This window comes from Hyaena hyaena, unplaced genomic scaffold (assembly GCF_003009895.1).
Source record: "Hyaena hyaena isolate Hyena2069 unplaced genomic scaffold, ASM300989v1 scaffold_879, whole genome shotgun sequence".
Taxonomy (NCBI): domain Eukaryota; kingdom Metazoa; phylum Chordata; class Mammalia; order Carnivora; family Hyaenidae; genus Hyaena; species Hyaena hyaena.
The window spans coordinates 621118-640632 of NW_024081510.1; the positions used below are offsets into that span (position 1 = coordinate 621118).

At 47.1% G+C, this 19515-nt stretch overlaps 1 protein-coding gene across 1 annotated transcript in view; it reads right to left on the reverse strand.

Moving 5' to 3' along the window:
- Window positions 1–4063: 4063 nt before the first annotated feature.
- Window positions 4064–19515, reverse strand: part of PRSS38 (serine protease 38) — a 58464-nt gene continuing 43012 nt past the window's right edge. The window contains exons 7-11 of the mRNA XM_039220262.1: window positions 12903–13058; window positions 12420–12582; window positions 11613–11884; window positions 4916–5058; window positions 4064–4495 (exon numbers count right to left, since the gene is read on the reverse strand). Coding sequence (XP_039076193.1) covers window positions 4241–4495; window positions 4916–5058; window positions 11613–11884; window positions 12420–12582; window positions 12903–13058 — 989 coding nt within the window. The 3' untranslated portion in view covers window positions 4064–4240. The remainder of the gene's footprint in view (window positions 4496–4915; window positions 5059–11612; window positions 11885–12419; window positions 12583–12902; window positions 13059–19515) is intronic.

A 19515-nucleotide genomic window follows, 5' to 3' on the forward strand; every position in this document is an offset into this window, starting at 1 on the left:
GATGTGGAGAAACTGGACCCCTCATGCACTGTTGTTCAGTATATGAAATGGTCCATGTGCCTGGGGAAAATAGTTTGGGTAGTTCCTCACAATTAAAGTATGGAATTACCACAATGACCCAATAATTGTACCTGTGAGTATATATACAAAAGAACTGAAAACAGGACTCAAACAGATATTGGTACACAAATGTGCACAGTGGTATTTTCCCCAGTAGCCAAAACGTGGAAGCAAACCAAATGTTCACCCTCAGATGAATGGATACAGGAAATGTAGCATATACATATCCTGGAATATTATTTGCTCTGGAAAAGGAATTAAGTTCTGATACATGTTACATAGATGAGCCCTGGAAACATCATGCTGAGTGACATAAGCCTGATGCAAAAGGACAGCATGTCATCGGACTTACATGGGGCGAATAGAATAGGCCAGTTCATGGTGACAGGACATGGAGTGGTGGCTGTCCAGGCCTGGGGTGGGGCACTGCACATGAGTTACTGTTTAATAGGTAAGAGTTTCTGTTTGCAAAGAAGAAAACGTCCTGGACATGGATAGTGGTGATGGGTGCCCAACAATGCAAATCCACTCAATGCTACTGAACTCACCGTACACTTAAAAATGGCTAAAATGGTAAACGTTATGTAATGTGTATTTACCGCAATAATAATGTAAAAAACAGTTTAACATAAAACGATAAGTGTAGACGTTAGTCTTGGGGAACATAACCAAGACATCATAAAGCTTGGCCCCAAAATTCTTTTAAACACTGGTTAGAGGAGCTTCTCAAAGTATGTTCTCTGCGGATTCACAAGTGCCTTCCCTGTACGGGGCCCTGCCATGGCCACGCCCACTTTTCTTCCATCCCCAGGAGTCTCTTCTGCTGTCCCTTCCACCCTCTCTCTACTGGTTATCCTATTTTCTTCATGATTTCAACGTCAGAGATTTTAGTTTCCATGGTGATGTGTCTTTCCATGGCCAGGTTGTGTCTCTTTCAAGTCTTTTTGTATTTTTTCCAGTTTGCATTTTTGGCTCCCTCTCTTTCTTTTTTTTTCTTTTTTGGTCTTGGTTTCTGTTTTGACCAGGTTACTCCCTACCTGTCATTACTGGAATTTTAGAGTGACTGAGAATACGGGGCAGGTGCACAGATTGCTCTGAAACGAAGGCAGTTATGTTGCTCCTGGTTCTCCTGAGTGATGCTCCAGGCTCACTCAGTGAGGTGCATGTGGGCACTGTGTCCCTGGCACGCTCACTTCTGCAGCGGCTCCCAAGGCCTGTGCGGGCAGTGGCTAAAGCACAAAGGCCGGCCAGCACTCTGTTGGGGACTTGCAGTCTTGTGCCCAATCTGCACAGCACTCGGGTAAGCGCTGCCTCCTATGGTTCCTTACAAACGGGGACAGGTTATGTGTGGCGCTCCCTTGGTGCACGCTGCATTAGCAGGTGGATTCCCGGCAGCACAGAGTGCACACCCTGACCTAAACTCTCGCTTGCAGACCTGCTTCTGGCTGGTGCCTCCCACCGAGTTGCCCAGATGGCTGGCAATTACCCATCTCTTCGCACGGAGTCTATGCCATGTGAAAAGGCCCCCTTAGCTGGGTCTCCAGGGTCCCTGGGTGGGAACAGAAGGGGACAGAGGACAGGTAAAACACTCAAGTGATGCAGGTGCTACAGGCCGCAAAGACGCCCTGGCCCTGCCTGCAGCTCATCTCAGCTTCTTGCCACAATACAGGGCCAGTGACAGCAGATGAACCCCTTGGGTCCCTCTTGTCACCGCGGGGCCTGACAGCGCTTGGCACACTGCAGCACTCAGCGAATGTTTCTCGCATGCTACGTGGGACAAATGTGGTCATGTTCCATCATTCTTAAATTCCTGGGATAAAGTGTACTTGGGTGGATGTGTACCGTTTCCAGGACAGACTCGATCTGGCCATGCCAAATTGCAGTTTTGAAAACTTAATACCTCCAGCGACTTAAATGAGCACATTAGTCATATGCTGATTTCCCACATGCACTTGCACCCCATCCTGAGCGTCTAATGCACAGACACACACTGTCCTGTCCTTGGCCTATTATAATTATGCAACATCTCAGTATCTGCTGGGGTCCTTCCCACCACATCACTGGCCTTCACATGTAGCTTTATTCCTCACTGTTCTTGTGTTTTGATATAAACTTCAAAATCAACTATGTAGCTTCAGAAATAAACACACGCACGTGCATGCATACACACGTGCTTGCACTCACACATACACACACATACTCATGCACACTCAGGCAGGCATGCACGCACACACCTGGGTTGCTTTCTCACCTGACAAAGACTGTGTTAAGATTTGCTCAAATCTACTTTGTCTTGTTCTCGTTCTTTCTTTGCTCCATGCCGCCCCCCCACCCCGCCCCCGAGCATTTTAAACCTTTCCTCCTGTGGATGTTCATATTTCTTGTTAAGGCTGTAAGTATCTTCTCTCTCTCGCTGTTACCGTACACGTGTCCTCCCTTCTGTTGTCTTCTGGCCCGAACACGTTCCGCTTTTGTCATGTTTTGTCTGGTGACTTTCCCGAATGCTCTTACTGTCCCTGGGAGTTTCACCGTGTCCTCCTGTGGGCTCTGGATGTGCTCGAAGTTTTCCGACGAAGTTTCAACGTCTCTTTCCTGCTTGCTCGGATGGTTCTCCTGTGCAGCTGTGGCGGCTGCTGCTCTGATGGTGTGAAGGACCAGGAGCCACAGGAGCCACGTTCCTGCGGCCGCCTTAGCTCTGTTTCCCCACGAAGGAGAGAGTGGCCTTCAGGCCCAGGCATGTAGGACCTTAGGAGCGACTGCTATCTTTACTTTCTTTCCTTTTTTTTTTTTTTCAATGGGTTTGGAATTTGTTAAAGCCTCTTCATTAACATCGCTCTCCTCAGGGAAGTAATTAACATGTGACTTATACCTATGGGTCCCCTTGCATCGCTAAGTAAATTCTACCTGATTACAGCATGCTATCTTAAAACAAAGTTGGATTCTGGCTGCTAGGCCTTAACGGGTTTCTAACTGAAAGTTGGACTGTGGCAGTCCTCTGCTGTGTGTGGCCAGGCGTCTTCACGCACACTCGCCACTAGGGTGAGTCTGGAAGCCCCGCCACAGTCCATGTGTGGGCCGCGTGGGCAGCAGGACAGCCTCAGCAGGCCTGACGGCTCCCACTGAACACTCAAGAGTGTAAAAGCAACCCAGGCTTTTACACATTCTGAAACGTCTCCACTTCTTCTCTGGACTCTGGTCTATTTAAGCCTTTCATCTCTACTAGGGTTACCTTTGGTAAGTTACTTTTTTCCTAAAAAGTGAAAATTTTCATTTTAAATTTATTTACATAGAATTATACCTTTTATGATTTTGGAAATTTTCTCTTTAATAGAAAGACCCTTATCTTTTCTTGTTTTGTGTATTTTTTGTTCTCAGCTTTTATCTTTTTTTAAATGTTTATTTTTGAGAGAGAGAGAGAGACATATGCACAGAACACGAGCAGGGGAGGGGCAGAGAGAAAGGGAGACACAGAATCCAAACCAGACTCAGGCTCTGAGCTGTCAGCACAGAGCCTGATGGGGGGCTTGATCCAGAGAACTGTGAGATCATGACCTGAGCTGAAGTCTGGCGCTAAACCAACTGAGCTACACAGGTGCCCCAGCTTTTATCTTGATTAAGTTAGTGACTTCTTACTTTCAGAATTTTCCCCCCAAAACTAGATGTTTAGAATGTTAGTTTTAATGTTTTCCTGGTGTTTGGTCCACTGAGTTCTGTGTTCGTCTGTTTAGTTCCTTCCGTATCTACCCTCAGCTCATGTCTTCCAACTTTCATGCTGGAAATTCAGGAGTTTACAAACTTGTTGACATTGGCAGCTCTAAACATTTCACACGAGGGCCCAACATCTGCCTGGACGCACCTCGATTCCACGTCCTGACACTGGGCTGACTGCCCGAGCTTGTCACTTTCCGTCACCCTGATAAGGCCACTGAGTGCCAGGTGACAGGCTGTCTTCGTGAGGGGGCCTGTGCCCTGGTGCACAGATGACACAGCATTTCCAGGAGGCTCGCTTGTTAAACATTTAATATCTTACCACGTCTCAGCCCTTCTGCGGTGAGACCTGCAGACCCACATGGGGGCCTGGCCGATGGCCCTCACCTTGCTCAGGTGTACGGAGACCAGAGGGTCTGAGCTGGGCAGGGACTGAGGCCTGCAACGTGAGCATGAGAAGGCAAGGGGGCCTTCACAAGGTTAACAGGAAAGCCAGCATGGTCACAGGGGCACTGAGGGTGGCCGCCAGCATGGAGGAGCGGGTGGGGAGCGGCTGAAGAGGGAGGGGTGTGTGCTCCACGTGATAATGGATCCATTCTGAGAAGTAGGAGACCCGGGCATACACGGCAGGAAACATTGGGTATGTGCAGCCACGGCCCCAGCTCACAACTCCAACCTGCAGCCAGGTGTGGTTGAATTCACAGACGAGTGGGCCCCCAGAGTCACCCTGGAAAAGAGGAGGGGTCTTGTGAACGGGGCGTTCAGGGCTTTCTCCTGCACCATCCACACTCAGCCCCACCGCGGGGTGCCGAGCTCTGCCACAGGCAGCCTGTACTCCCAGCACCATCCTGCCAGTGGAGGGTGGAGGTGGGTTGGAGGGTGGGGATGGGGGCAGGGCCAGGGCCTCCTCCCTCTGGGCAGATGTGGAGCCCTGGGCTGGTGTGGCAGCACTGGGGTTCACGGGTGCTGGGATCACATGAGCCACCAGAGACTCCCGCCCAGCTGAAGGCCACAGGGTGATATGCTCCTAAGCCCTGAGGGGGACAGGCCATCCGGACCACGTCCCACCCCACAAGTGCCTCCTGGCTCAATGCAGGTGAACCCCTGAAAGCTCCGGGCTGGGCCCCTGCCTCTCAGAGGGATGCACCTCGCACACGGTCTTCACGTTCCTGATGTCCCCGGCACACAGCATGTCACTCATGATATATGACGGGCCTCCGTAGAGCATCTGGCACAGGAGCAGTGAGATCAGGGGCATCTGTGCCTCCTGCAGCTTGTCTGAGGTGTGGCCTGTCAGGAAAGAAGGCAGGCCCAGTGAGGGGGCCCCAGGGCACCGGTGGTCCTGGGGCCCCACGGGCTCACACTGAGGCTCCTCTTGCTCCCGCCCTCCTCATGGCTCCCTCTCTGCACTGGGGTGTCCGGTTTGCTCAGTGGGTATGACTATAAATGTCACATGAGTCTTCCTAAAAAAGCAGGAAGGGCCATGCCACGCTTCAGCCCATTCCCTCCCACTGCTGCAGCTAGGGAGCAAACAAGCCTCTGTCAGCCCAGTCCCCAGCTGGCTGAGTGTTGGGCAGTGTGAGCACAAAAAAAGAACCTCTGGGCTTTGCCCGTGTCACCCCCACATGCCTCAGTCTACCCTGATGGGCACAGTCGTGGGTTCCAAACCTGTGCTCTCCTGGAAAATGTATGAGAGGTTCCAATGGCTTTGGGCATCGCTCCAATGGGAGAAGAGCTGTGTGCACAGGCTTCAGACGCGTGTGGTCCTGGTGTCAAAGTGGTGCCCGTTTGGGGAAGGCACAGCACCCTCCAGGGGCACCTGGGGAGCCAGTTTTGGAGCTAGAGAAGGCTCCTGAGGCAGAAAGCAGTATTCATGGTTGCTGCTGGCTGCATGGGCAGGGTAATGTCAGGAGAGGAGACACGGAAGAGGCAGACGGCACACAAAGGCATGCAGAGCAACAGAGCGCCCAGAAACCAGGGCTTGCCGTGTTGGAAGAGGCTGCCCGGTAAGTGCAGCAGAAGTATGCCAGCTGTACACATCTCGGGGCCTCCACTGTGACCATGCAGGGCAACAGGAAGGTCACTGCTCTCCTGCCACAAGCAAGCAGCAACAGGTCTGCACAGGACACAACTGCTTTCCCACAGTGGGGCTCTCCCGGGAACACGCACCAGATAAGGCAAGGCCTCAAGGGCCCCAAGGGAGGGAGGGGGAGACTTCCCCAGGTGTGCAGGCAGCTGGAACCCCAAGGTGGACACCAGAAGGAGGGTGTTGGGGAGAGAAGGAGGCCCAGAGGGCACAGAGTCCCGGCTCCCTCAGCCTGCTGCTGGGTCCTGAGCTGTGCATGCAAAAGGTACAGACAATCCTATGGGGAGGATGGTGTGGACTCCACAGCCCCCAGGGCTCACAGGGGCCTGGGGTGCCCAGTCCAGCCAGCCCAGAGTGGAGAGTCTTGCTGACCACCCAGACAGCGGTGGAGACAGAAGACAGGTGGTGTAAGCTACCCATCACGCTCTCACGGCTGCCACGACCCCATGTAGCCTGGCAGACAGAAGACCAAACCAATGAGCCTGGCAGAGCCCAGGGGAAGAAGGGGAATGCAGGTGTCGGTGGGAAGCGGTCAGCAATAGTTTCAATGACTTGTGTAGTGTGGCCAGCACGTAGCTCAGGATGGTCAGAAGCCGGCAGAGAGGTGTGCACTCACTAGTAGGTCTTTCCTCAAGTCTCCACCCAGAGCCCATGGGACAATAGTGGAGACAGGGCAAGGGTCCAGAGAGAGGGCTCCTCCACACAGGAGTACAGTGGCTGCTGTCACCAGAGGCCTGCAAAAGCACGGCTTGCATCCTTTCTCACATGTGGAGCATGAGCTTCCTCTGGTTGGAAGGAGCAAAAGATACTCCTGCCCCAGGTGTGGCAGCACCCGTGCACAGAGGCCCGATTCCCACAGGGGCCCACGGCACCATGGGGACCAAGGCTGGACCGGAAGAGCTCAGGGCTCCTCCTTCCCAGCACCAGCTGCCCTCCGGAGGGTAGGTGACCACGTGCTGCAGTTGTGCAAAGGTGCTGAGGCGAAAGGCAGGGCAAGGAGAGGCACCCCAGGCCCCATGTCCAGCAGCCACCACGGGCTGACCCGAGCCTTTGGACACTTCAGCCAGCCACAGCAACAGCAGAACCTGCAAACCAGCTCAAATCCTCTCCAGACTGTCCCGCCTTCGCCACCCCACTAATGGCTCAGCACAGGGTCTATTCTGGGGCACAGAGGCTTCACTTCTAAATGTTCTACAATGTCTGGCATTCAACAAAAATGTGAAAGATGTGAATGGGTGCACACTCACACAAGAACTCACACCCATGCACGTGCAACCCCATGCACATGCATACGTGCATGTGCACACACTTGGACACATGCACGCACACACACATGTACACAGGGGGTGGTCTATGCATCTGTCCCTGTGCTAGCATCACACTATTTTGATTTCTATAACTTTGCGATGTTTTGAAAATGAGAACTGTGAGTCTGTCAGGTTCTTTTCCAAGAGTGTTGTGGCTCCTTAGGGCTCCTTCCAACTCCATATGAACTTGAGGGTCAGCTTTTCCATTTCTTTAGAAAAGACACTGGACCTGGACTGGAGCCTGCCCTGGACATGCAGGCTACTCTGGGTGGTGTTGACATGGTGACAGTTTTGCCTTCTCACCCATGAACACAGGCTGTCTTTCCATTTCTTTAGGTCTTTCAAAACCTCCTTCAGCAACGTTTTGTAGCACTTGGTGTACAAGTCTTTCACCTCCTTGGATGAACTTACTAAAGGTAGCTTTTCTTTCAGATGATGTAGAATTATTTTCTTAATGTCATTCTGTGATTGTTTACTGAAGGTATATAGAAACCCAGCTAATTTCTGTGTGTGTTGGTCTTGTATCCTGCAACTTTGCTGACATTGTTTCTTGTCTGTAGTGGTTGGTTGTGTTTGTTTTTAGGATTACTTGGAATTGGGGTGCCTTTTATTTCGTTTTCTTGCCTAATTGAACTGTCTGAAGCTTCTGATACAACACAGGATGCCAGTGTTGAGAGTGGGCTTCTTATCTTGTTCATGATTTTAGGCATGAGTTGTCCACCTTTCTCTGCTGGGTATCGTGCTGGGTTGATCATATAAGCCCTTAGTCATGCCAAGGAAGTACTCTCCTGTCCCCACTTTTTGACTGGCCTTTTCTCTCATGAAAGGATGTTGGATCCTGTCAGAGGTTTTTCTGCATCGCTTGAGATGAACATATGAGTTCCCCCTTCATTCCTTTAATGTGGTGTGTTCTATTGGTTAATTTTTGTAAGTGGAGCTTCCTTTGTATTCCTGGAACAAATAACATTTTGTTGGCATGTATAATCATTTTTAATGTTTATTTATTTATTTTTTGAGAGAGAGAGCTCAAGTGTGTAAGGAGCATGGAGACAGGGTGAGAGAAATTGCAAGCAGGCTCTGCGCTGTCAGCCCAGAAACCGATGCCAGGGGCAAACGCATGAACCATGAGATCATGACCTGAGTTGAAACCAAGAGTCAGACATTTAACCGACTGAGCCACTCAGACGCTCCAGATTGTATAATCCTTTTAACGTGCTGTTGAATTCAGTTTGCTAGTGTTCTGTTGAGGATTTTTACATCTACATTCACGAGGCATAGTGTCTTGTGCTTTTGTATCTTGCTTTGGGATCCATGTAATATTGGTTACATAGAATGAGGTGAAGTGTTCCCTTCTCTCCTGTTTTTCAAAGATCATTTGAGAAGAACTGACATTACTGTTTCTTTAAGTGTTTGGCAGTATTCATCAGAGAGGCCACCTTGTCCTAGACTTGTATTGTTCACTTGTATTGTGAATACCAACTTGCTTACTTCTTACAACTCAGTTGGAATTTTAACTTTTTCTGGACTCAGTTATGGTCATTTGAACATTTCTAGGAATTTTTCCATTTCATGTATGTTATCAGATTTGTTGGCATGGAGTTATTTCTAGTATTCTCTTGTAATCCTTTTACTTCTGTGATGTCAGTAGTGGTGTTCTCAGTTTTATTTCTGTAGTCAGGCTAGCTAAAGATGTGTTCATTTTGTTGATCTTTTCACAAAACTAACATTGGTCTCATTGGCTATTTCTTTCTAATCTCTATTTAATTTTCTCTGCTTTTTTTTCCTCTTCTTTTTGTTAGCTTTGGTTTAGTTTATTCTTCTTATAGTTCCTTAAATCATTAAGTGAAGTTATTTGTCTGAGGCCTTTCTTTTTTTATAAACATAGGCATTTCTTTTATAAAAGAATAAATGCTATAGCTACAATTTTTCCCCTTAGTACCGCTATTGCTGTACCCCATATGTTTTGGTATATTACATTTTAGTTCTTTCTTTTTTACTTGTCTCTAAGTATTCTCTAATTTCTCTTGTGATATTTTTTCCTTTGATCCATTTAGTCATTTAGATATGTGTTGTTTACTTTTACAACTTTGTGAATTTTTCCGTTTTCTTTATATTACTGATTTCTACTTCACCCCCTCTGCGTCAGAGAAGATATTTTGTAGGATGTTTACCTGTTAAGATATACTGGGACTTCGTTTGTGGCCTCACATATGGTCTATCCTGAAAATTTTCACAAGTGCACTTGGGAATGTGTGTGCAGCTGCTGTGCGGTGGGTGTCTGTGTGCGTCTGTTAGACCTAGTTGGTTCACTGTGATGTTCAAGTCCTCTCTTTCCTTCCTTGTCTTCTGTCTGGTTGTTTGGTCCATTATTCAGAAAGGTGTATTGAAATCTCCAACCATTACGGCAGAGCTGTCCAGTACTCCCTTCATTTCTCCCAGTTTTTCCTTCATATATTTTGACGGCTTGTCTTTAAGCATGTAAATGTTTGTAATTTTTACATCTTTTTGCTGAATTGAATGAAACTTTTACTCATCTATAATGTCCTTTGTCTCTTGTAACTTTTTGTTTTAGAGTCTATTTTATCTGGTATTAGCAGAGCCACCCTGGTCTCTTTTGGTCACTGTTTGTGTGAATTTTTTTCTGTCCTTTCATTTTCAACTTGTTTGTGCCCCTGGATCTCAAATGAGTTTAACAAACAGCATAGAATTGGATCATGGGTTTTTATCCATTCTTACAATCTCTGTCTTTTGATTGGAGACTTTAATCCATTTACATTTAAGTTAATTACTGATATGGAGAGACTTACTCAACCCATGGTGCTGTTTTCTCTATGCCCTGTAGCTTTTTGCCCATCATTTCCTGCATTACAGTATTTTGTACTTAAACAAATTTTTTCTTGTAGTGGAATGTTTGAATTCCTTCTTCATTCCCTTTTGTGTATATTCTATAGACATTTTCTTTGTTACCATGGGAATTACATGGAACATCACGAAGTTATAACTTTCTAATATGAATTTATAGCAGCCTAACTTCAATAAATTGTTTTTAATTAAGGCAGATATTAAACATTCTTAACCTGGTATAAGATTAATCAAAGTCTCCCAACCAGACCACAAATTTATAGCAAGTCATTAGAAGAATTTTCATTAAAATAGAAAACAGGAGAAGGAGACTTAGCATCATTGCAATAAGAACAAAAAATAACAAAACAAAAGATGAAATATGGGAAAAGAAATGATGAAAGAGTCTTTTTTTTTTTGGAAAAAAATAGGATGTTTCTTTTCCAAATAATAAATTGACAAGCTATTAAAAGTGAGTTCTATAAGGTGACTAGAAAGATCAATGTGCAAAAATCAGTAGATGTGACTATTCAGCAAATATAATTTAAAAAGAAGTTTTCACTCCCTCTCTCTCTGCCCCTCCCCTGCTCACGCTGTCTCTCTCTCTCTCTCTTAGAAATAAATACAACATTTAAAAAAAAAAAGTGGGGCGCCTGGGTGGCTTAGTCGGTTAAGCGTCTGACTTTCGCTTAGGTCATGATCTCGCGGTTCGTGGGTTCGAGCCCCGCGTCGGGCTCTGTGCTGACAGCCAGCTCATAACCTGGAGCCTGTTTCAGTCTGTGACTCCCTCTCTCTCTGCCCCTTCCCTGCTCACGCTGTCTGTCTCTCTCTCCTAGAAATAAATAAAACATTAAAAAAATAATAATAAAAAAATAAAAAGAAGTTTTCAGGGGCGCCTAGGTGGCTCATTTGGTTAAGCGTCCAGCTTCAGCTCAGGTCATGATCTAGCAGTTCGTGAGTTCAAGCCCCACTTTGGGCTCTTTGCTGACAGCTCGGAGCCTGAAGCCTGCTTTTGGATTCTACCCCTTGCCTGCTCACACTCTGTCTCTGTCTCTCTCTCTCTCAAAAATTATTTTAAAAAACTATAAAAATAAAGTTTTCAGTAACCATAAAAATTCCAAGGTAGTCAGATATAAACCTAGAAAGAACATATGGGGCCATTATGGAGAAAATGAAAATAACTAATAGATTTGTAATTTTTTAAAAGTGTATTTTTATTTTTGAGAGAGAGATGGTGTGAGTGGGGGAGGGACAGAGAGAGAGAGGTACAGAGGATCTGAAGCAGGCTCCAGGCTCTGTGCTGACAAGATTGTTTCTAAGTTGAATTTAGAATCTTAAGGAAAACTCTGTTTTGAAATGTATATTTGTATTCTCAATATACTAAATATTCACTTCATACTCAGTAACTGCTTCTCTTTGTACATCAAAGACAGCCAGGGATAACAAAACTGCACACTGACAAAGAAATAGATAGTGATTGATGGGTGGGGTTTCCAGTCTTCAGATACCTGCATGCCCATAACTGACAGAATTCATTCTTTCCTGTAGTGACACAGAACTCTCATCCTACACAAGCTCCGATAAAAAGAATGACCCCTTAGTTCTCTTACCTTTTTGGGAGATGACTCCCCATCCTGTAGCCCAGCAAACAACATTCTGAAGGTTCACATCTGGGGGTGCGATGCAGACGGGGAGCACAGAGTCAGAAAACACAATGCGAGATTTCAGCTGCACCAGGGCAATGTCACCTCCAACAGGGTGGTACAGTTCATACGTAGGGTGAATGATCACCTTGTTCACTTCAAACCACTGGGTGTGACTGCCTGCAACATTGAGGTCGACAAGGCCCACGTACATATCAAATGCCTCAGTGCTCTTCTCTCTGTGGGGACAGAAGACAGAGGCACGGTGGCTTGAGCACCTTGCACCTGGGAAGCAAAGGCTCTTAGAAGTTCACGGCCCAGGGAGGCCTGGAGCATGGTGGCCTGGGACCCCAGGCTTTAAGCCAAGATATGGAAAAGCAAATTCCTGCAGCACACTGGGATCCTGGATGTGTGGCAAAATTGCCCCCAAAGAAGTCCTAACCTGGGCCATTGGAGGAATCAGGGACTCATCATGATGTCCTGGTCACCAACAGCTCGGGAGAAGGAACTTTGTCAGGTGTACAGAGAGCTACCCATGAAGATATGTCTTTCCTACCCTCTCATCCTATGATGTGGCTTCACAACTATCTCAAATAGTCAGTGGCCCCAAGGAGCCCTCAGCTATGTGCAAAGAGAGCCTGCCCTGGATGGAACTGTGTGCTGGACCCCACTCTCTCCCCCACTTCTGGGAAGTCCCGGCTACAGGCAGACCACGTGGTCAACCCCAGAGGCCCTGGACCTCCCAGGGAATGGCATCTGGCACTGCCCACTCACTTCTGGAAGCAGTGGGCTGCTGACAGGATCCAGTACTCATTGATGATGGACCCTCCGCAGATGTGTATGCCTGCATAGTGCACGCTGACCTGCCATGGCCACTTCCTCTCGGGGACATCCATGCCCCCCACAATCTTCCCCTGTATGTAACGATGACCACAGGCTGTGGAGAAAGGGACAGAGTCTGCAAGTATCAATGGTGGCAGGGTGGGTTGGGGCCAAACAAAGAGTGGCAGGGAGGTCCTGGGAGGGGTGAGCAGGGAAGGAAAAGTTTCAGGAGGGGTGGAAAGGGGAGGCTGGGAAGGGGACAGGGCAATGGAAAGGAAGCGACCAGAGGGAAAGGGACGGGAATGGAGGAAAAGGGAGGGCAGGCAATGGAAGGTGCTTAGGAGGGGCAGAGAGGGGAGGGTCTCCACCCCACGTAAAAAGAAGCCCGGAATGCTCCTCTAGGACCTCCTCAACTTGGGCCCGGAGGGGTCCTACCCATGTCGCGGTTCAAGGAGACACCCTCGCTCTTGGGGCATCTGTGGGCATTGACTGCAACCCAGGTAGGTGGCAGGAGGAGCAGGAGCAGGATGAGGCTGGGGGCCGCAGGCCGAGACGCTCCAGATGGCCGGGCAGCCATGAGGTGGAAGGGTCCTGAGGGTGCAAGGGCAGGAGCGCTTCTGACTTACCGCGGAGCGGGGGCACGTGACGTCTGACCTCAACACAGCGCGACTGTGCAGGGCACGCCACACCAGGAACACGTGAGAGCACCGCATCGCCAGGGCCCCTGCAGGTCACGTGACCTCCCAGGAACACGTGAGGGCACTATAGCGCCATGGCACACGGGCATGTGACCACCAGGAACACGTGAGGGAACTTCAGCGCCACGGCTCAAGGCACGTGACTGCCTGAAACACGTGAGGGAACCTCCCCACCACGGCACAGGACACGTGACACGAGGAACATGTGTGAGATATGTGAGCGTGTGAGTGTACGTGTGTGGGCTATGGACATGTGTGTGAGTGTGTGAGCATGAGTGTGAGTGTATGTGTGAGTGTGAGAGTGAGCGTAGGTGTGAGAGTGTGTGAGCGTGTGTGAGTGTATGTGTGTGTGATGGCGAGTGTATGTGTGTGTGAGTGAGTGGGTGTGTGAGTGTATGTATGTGAGTATGTATGAATGTGTGAGCATAGGTGTATGTGAATGTGAGTGTATGTGAGAGTGTGTGAATGTGTGAGTGTGTGAGAGTGAGTGTAGGTGTGTGAATGTGAGAGTATATTATGTGAGTGTGCATGAGTGTGTGAGCGTAGGTGTACGTGAATATGTGGGTGTGTGTATGTGACAGTGTGAGTGTAGGTGTGTGTGTGAGCGTGTATGTATGTATATGAGTGTAGGTGTGTGAGAGAGTTTGTGGGTGTATGAGTGTGTATGTATGTGTATGAGTGTGAGAGTATGTGAGTGTAGATGTGTGAGAAAGTATGTGGGTGTGTGAGTGTGTGAGCATGTATGAGAATGTGTGAGTGTAGGTGTGTGAGAGTGTGGGGGAGGGAGAGAGTGTGCATGTGCGCATGTGTGTGTTGCCGTTTCCAGGTTGCAGGTCCACATCCAAGCTGGACACACGGGAGGAAAGAAACGCCCCAGGGAACGCCACCCCCCCATGTCCTTCAAGTCCTGTGGTCCCAGACTAGTCTCTCTATCTCCCTTTGAGAATCTCCTGGTGTGTGACTTGTGCAGTTGTGAGATGTGGGAGGAACAACATGGAATGTGCTCATCATTTTTGTCTAAACCTGAAGGAGGTTCTCCCAGCTAAGTTAGTTTCCTCCAAACTGCTCTTTTCATTTGCTTGAATTGATGTTTATTTTCCACGTTGGAGGCTTTCGTTCGATGTCTGCTCTTCCTTTGTTTTCCATTTGAAGTGAAGACTGCTGGAATGAAAAGTGATTGGAAACTCGGGTGTGGACCGTGCTGGGTGAGTCATGGGGAGCCTCTGATGTCAGTAGCTTCAGGACATCCCTCCAAGCTTGTCAGCTTCTCCAGATGATCTCAGGCTCCTTCCTGAGATCTTACTGCAGGTTCTGGAAGCTCAGGTTGAAAGTGGTTGTGTCTTAATATTCTGCATTAAGTATACATACCATCTCCTAACCTAACGTTGCCGTCCAGGGCCTGAAATTGTGGGTTTCCCATGATACTCTATAGAAAACAGAACTCTAGGTTTCTGCGACAGTCAGTGAGGCACATTAGACCAGAAGTATGGAGTGAGGGGAAGACTTGGGGTTATAATGACTTCTCAGTTTCCCCTGGACACTACTGGGTGTGCCTTCCCCTCCCACAGTCCTGTGTAGACACACCAGTTCTGTCTGAGGATTTCGTCAGGATGTTTCCTGCTTTCTCCATGGCCTACTCAATTCTGCTAGGTCGGTCACCACTTCTGCATCTGCCACCCTGAAAGGTCAAAACCTTTCTTATTAAGGTATAATTTACACACAGTGAAGTGTATCAAATTGTGCAAGTTTTGACAAATGCTGCAGTCACGTTACCACCACAGTCAAGCTATAGAAGAGTTCCACTGCCTTCCCACTACCTTTGAGCCCCTTCAGAGTCCTTCTGCCCATAGTCCCTCAAACAGCTTATCTAGATTTCCATACACATAGTTGGCCTTTTCCAGAATGTCATATGTGCATTCTTTAAAGTCTGGCTTTCCTTCTTTAGTATAAGGTATTTGAGATCCATCTATGTGATTGCCAGTAAAACTGATTGGGCTGCAACATTTCTGTTTATTTTTAACTATGAATTTAAGCCCTGTAATACTTACAGGGTTGTTTAGGTTATTGGTTTCTTCTTGAGGGAGTTTTGGTACTTTGTATCTTTGAAAGGAATTGTCCTTTTCACTTGACTTGTTGTACTTATAGCCATAAAGTTAGAAAAATTCCCATGTTATCATTTCAATGCCTGTATAATGACCGTCTTTCATTCCTGGTATTGGTAGCTTCTAACTAGGTTTTGTTTTATTTATGAAGGCTGTTGTTTATATGCTACTTGACTGAATTTTCTTCCATTTGTAATAGTTTTACATTGATTGTTTTTTAGGTATTGAATTGTAAGTCCTCTTTATATATTCTTGATCCTAGTATCATCAGATGTATGATTTGCAAATACTTTCTCACAGTAGGAAGAAATTAGGTGATATTTTGATTTTCTTGAATGTGCTTTATGACACACAAAAGTTTTTAACTTTAAAGAAATCCAATTTATCTATTTTATTTTGACATTGGTACTTTTAGAATCATATCTAAGAAATCGTTGCTTAACCAAGGTCATGAAGCCTTAATCCTATGTTTTCTTTTAAGTGTTTTATAATTTCTCCTCCTATATTTAAGCCAGTAATCCATTGGAGTTAAATTTGAATATGGTGTGAGGCAGGGGTCCAGATTCACTCTTTTGCATATGGATGTACAGTTGTGTCAGGACCATTTGCTGAAAAGACTAATCTTTTTCCCACTGATTGTCTTGGAACCTTTGCCATAAAACAATTGGCCATAAATGTAAGGGTTTATTTCTGGACTCTGAATTCTGTTCTATTGATGTAAATTTCTATTCTTACACAAATTCCACAGTTACTGTAGTTTTGTCTTAAGTCTGCAATCACAAAATTAAGTCCTCCAACTTTGTTCTTCCTTTCCAAGATTGTTTTGTCTAATCTGAGTCCTTTTTCATGTGAATTTGAAGGTCAGCTTATAAATTTCTTTCTTTCTTTTTTTTATTTCTAGGAGAGAGAGAGAGAGACAGCGTGAGCAGGGTAGGGTCAGAGAGAGAGGGAGTCACAGACTGAAACAGGTTCCAGGCTCCGAGCTGGAAATCAGCACAGAGCCCAACGCAGGGCTTGAACCCACGAACCATGAGATCATGACCTAAGCGAAAGTCAGACGCTTAACCGACTAAGCCACCCAGGGCCCCTGCTTATAAATTTCTAAGGAAACCCCACTGGAAGTTTGGCTGTAGTGAATCTGTAGATCAACTTGGAGAGTATTACCATCCATTATGGTTTGAATTGTACCCCCCAACAGATATGTTGAGGTGCTACTGCCAGTACCTCAGAATGTGATTTTATTTGGAAATAAGGTCATTGCAGATGTAATTAAAATGAGGTCAAACTGGGGTATCCTTGATCCAACATAACTGGTGCCTTATGAGAAGAAGAGAGTGGTGTACAGCGAGAAGATGGCCTTGTGAAGGCATAGAGACACATGGAGAATGTAGTGTGAAGGTGAAGGCAGACACTGGAGGGAGCAATGCATCGACAAGTGAAGCAATGCCAAAGACTGCCAGCAGCATGAGAAACCTGGATATGGAGATATACTCCCTCAGAACCCTTAGGCGCAAACAGCCTTGCTTACACCTTGATTTTGGAATTCTGGCCTCCAGAACTGAGAGAGAATGAATTTCTGTTGTTTTAAGTCAAACTAATACAGATTTTGGAGCCAGGAGTGGGGTCTGGCAAGTTTAAAATCTATAAGGCATGTAGTAGCCTGGAGTCTTGAGCAAGTGTTGAAGTTAAGGTCTTGAGTCTGAAATCTGCAGGGCAGGTGAGCAGGCTGGAAATGCAACAGGATATGTATGTGACAGCCTTAATGCAGAGCTCCAGGATACCTCAGGGCTTTGCTGTGGAGGCCACAACTGCCTGGATGGTGCCACTCACATATCAAGGGTAATCTCCTTTACCTAAAGTCCAGTGATTGTAAATATTAATCACATGTACAAAATACCTCTACAGCAGCATCTGGAGAACATCTGAGCAAACAACTGGACACCATAGCCTAGCCCAGTTGACTCATAAAATTGACCATGACAGTTCATTCCTTGTCAATTCAGTGCCCGTACATACCTCCTTAACCCATAGTTAATCTCCAAATAAAGGCAATAATCAAGATATTCCATCTATCATGATAGAACCATCCCGAATATAACTGAAAATGCACTAACCCCCTTTCCCAGGAGAGGATGCAAAATGCATGGGTGATGCTCACTCTTCTCCCTGATGCCCTGTAAACACACACATTGTTTTTAAAAATGTTTATTTATTTATTTTAAGAGAGGGGCAGAGAGAGAGGGAGAGAGAGAGTCCTAAGCAGGCTCTATGCTCAGTGCAGAGCTTGATGTGAGGTTCAGTCCCACAAACTGTGAGATCATGACCTGAGCTGAAATACAGTCAGACGCTCAACTGACTGAGCCACCCAGGCAGTCCGATGTGCACATGCACGTACACACACAGGCATGTTCTTAACAAAATGAGGAGAAAATACTCATTGCAATTACAGCGTTAATTTCTGCAAATGAGCAGGTGGTCCTTGCTGGCCTCTATAAGTTCTCTCTTCCATCCCTCTTTCTGTATCCCCTTTGCCCTCGTCAAGCACCTTGGGTGGTTGTGGCTCATGGCCTGGTAGAATGACCTAAGTCTGCTTTCCTGCAGCACCTGTGCCATTGGTTCTGCCTGGACTGTGTTGTTTTCCACTGATTTACTCACCTGGCTTGTTAATGCTAGAGTCACCCTGAGAAATGTTCTGTATTCCAGATGAACTCCTCCTTACCTCCACTGTGGACATGCAGCTCAGTTTCCCTTCAGTGTACTCCTTTTTATTTTTTAGGGCTGCTAGTGATGGCTCCACTTTCTTCCCTGAGTTTGCTTGTCTTAGTCAGTGTAGCTAAACCACACTGGTTCTTTAGGGTTGACCTATATGTTTTTTAAATTCTTGTTTATTTATTTTTGAGAGAGAGACAGAGCATGAACTGTCAGGACAGAGCCCAATGCAAGACTTGAACACACAAACCATGAGATCATGACCTGAGCTGAAGCCGGACGCTTAACTGACAGAGCCACCCAGGTGCCCTGGCCATTATATGTTTAAATTATCACTAAGAGACAGTTTTGAACTGTACCTTCTCACTTCCTCAGGTTATATTCTCTTGTCTAATAGTTTCACCATTGGACAGTGGCTTAGTTGCTTCATGGGGACTGCACCTGGGAAGAAGTATGATGATTTGTAGGTGGAATGTGTGCATCACTATTCATCATGAACATTATGCAGCCATAAACTCTTATTTTTTAATGTTTATTTATTTATCTGAGAGAGAGAGAGAGCGCATGAGTAGGGGAGGGGCATAGAGAGAGAGAGAGAATCCCAAGCAGGGTCCACGCTCAATGCAGAGCCAGATGCAAGGCTTGAAACCATGAACTGTGAGATGGATCATGACCTGAGCTGAAACCAAGAGTCTGTTGCTTAACTGACTGAGCCACTCACTCAGGCACCCCTTTTGTTGCCCCTTTTAAACCAGGAGGGACATCCGTGCTGCCATCATGAGACATTTGTGGCCTCATCTTAAAGGCTTGTCCTCAGTTTCCTGTTCTCTTTGCAAGCTGCATGTCTCCATTCTCATGTGGCTCGTGGGCTCCCAGTGTGGACTCCATTCGCTGTGCAAAGGAACCATAGAGCTCTGGTGGCACAAGGACACATTTAGAAGCCCTCATCTGGGGCTTCTCATTTTCTTAAGTTTTTAAGAAATCTGTCAATATCTCATAGGTAATCACCTTTTGGTAAAGACTGTTCTCTGGCATCCAATCCCTGAAAATCTTGCACCCTCTGCATTGTAGCTCAGGAATGCTGCCCTTCAAGGCTCTCCCAATCAGTGCCCATCCCGGAGAGGGTCTGACACCCTGGACTCTCCCTCCGTTCCTTCCCAGACCGCCAGGCTGGAGCCCCACGCCTTGGACCTTCCATGCAGTTGGCAGAAGGTAAAGAGAATTTGGAGGAGAAAGCTACCCAATTTGAAAATGCAAAAGCACAAAAAGGATGGGGAAGTGGCCTGGGAGGGAGGCCTCGAGGAAGGGGACGAGCCTTTCACCTCATGGTGAAGGGAAGAGCATGGTCACCAGCTGTGGGGATGGGCCCACAGAGCTGAGGCCTGCATTCCTGTCAGGTGGGATGCAAGAAGTGGGTGGCCAACAGCTCCTGAGAGGCTGACCCATTCTGTGTGGCTGGCAACATCAACACAGCATGTTTCCATCTACCCTGGAGCAAGTCAGGCCAGATCATCATTCCAATTTGTAACAATTTTCGGT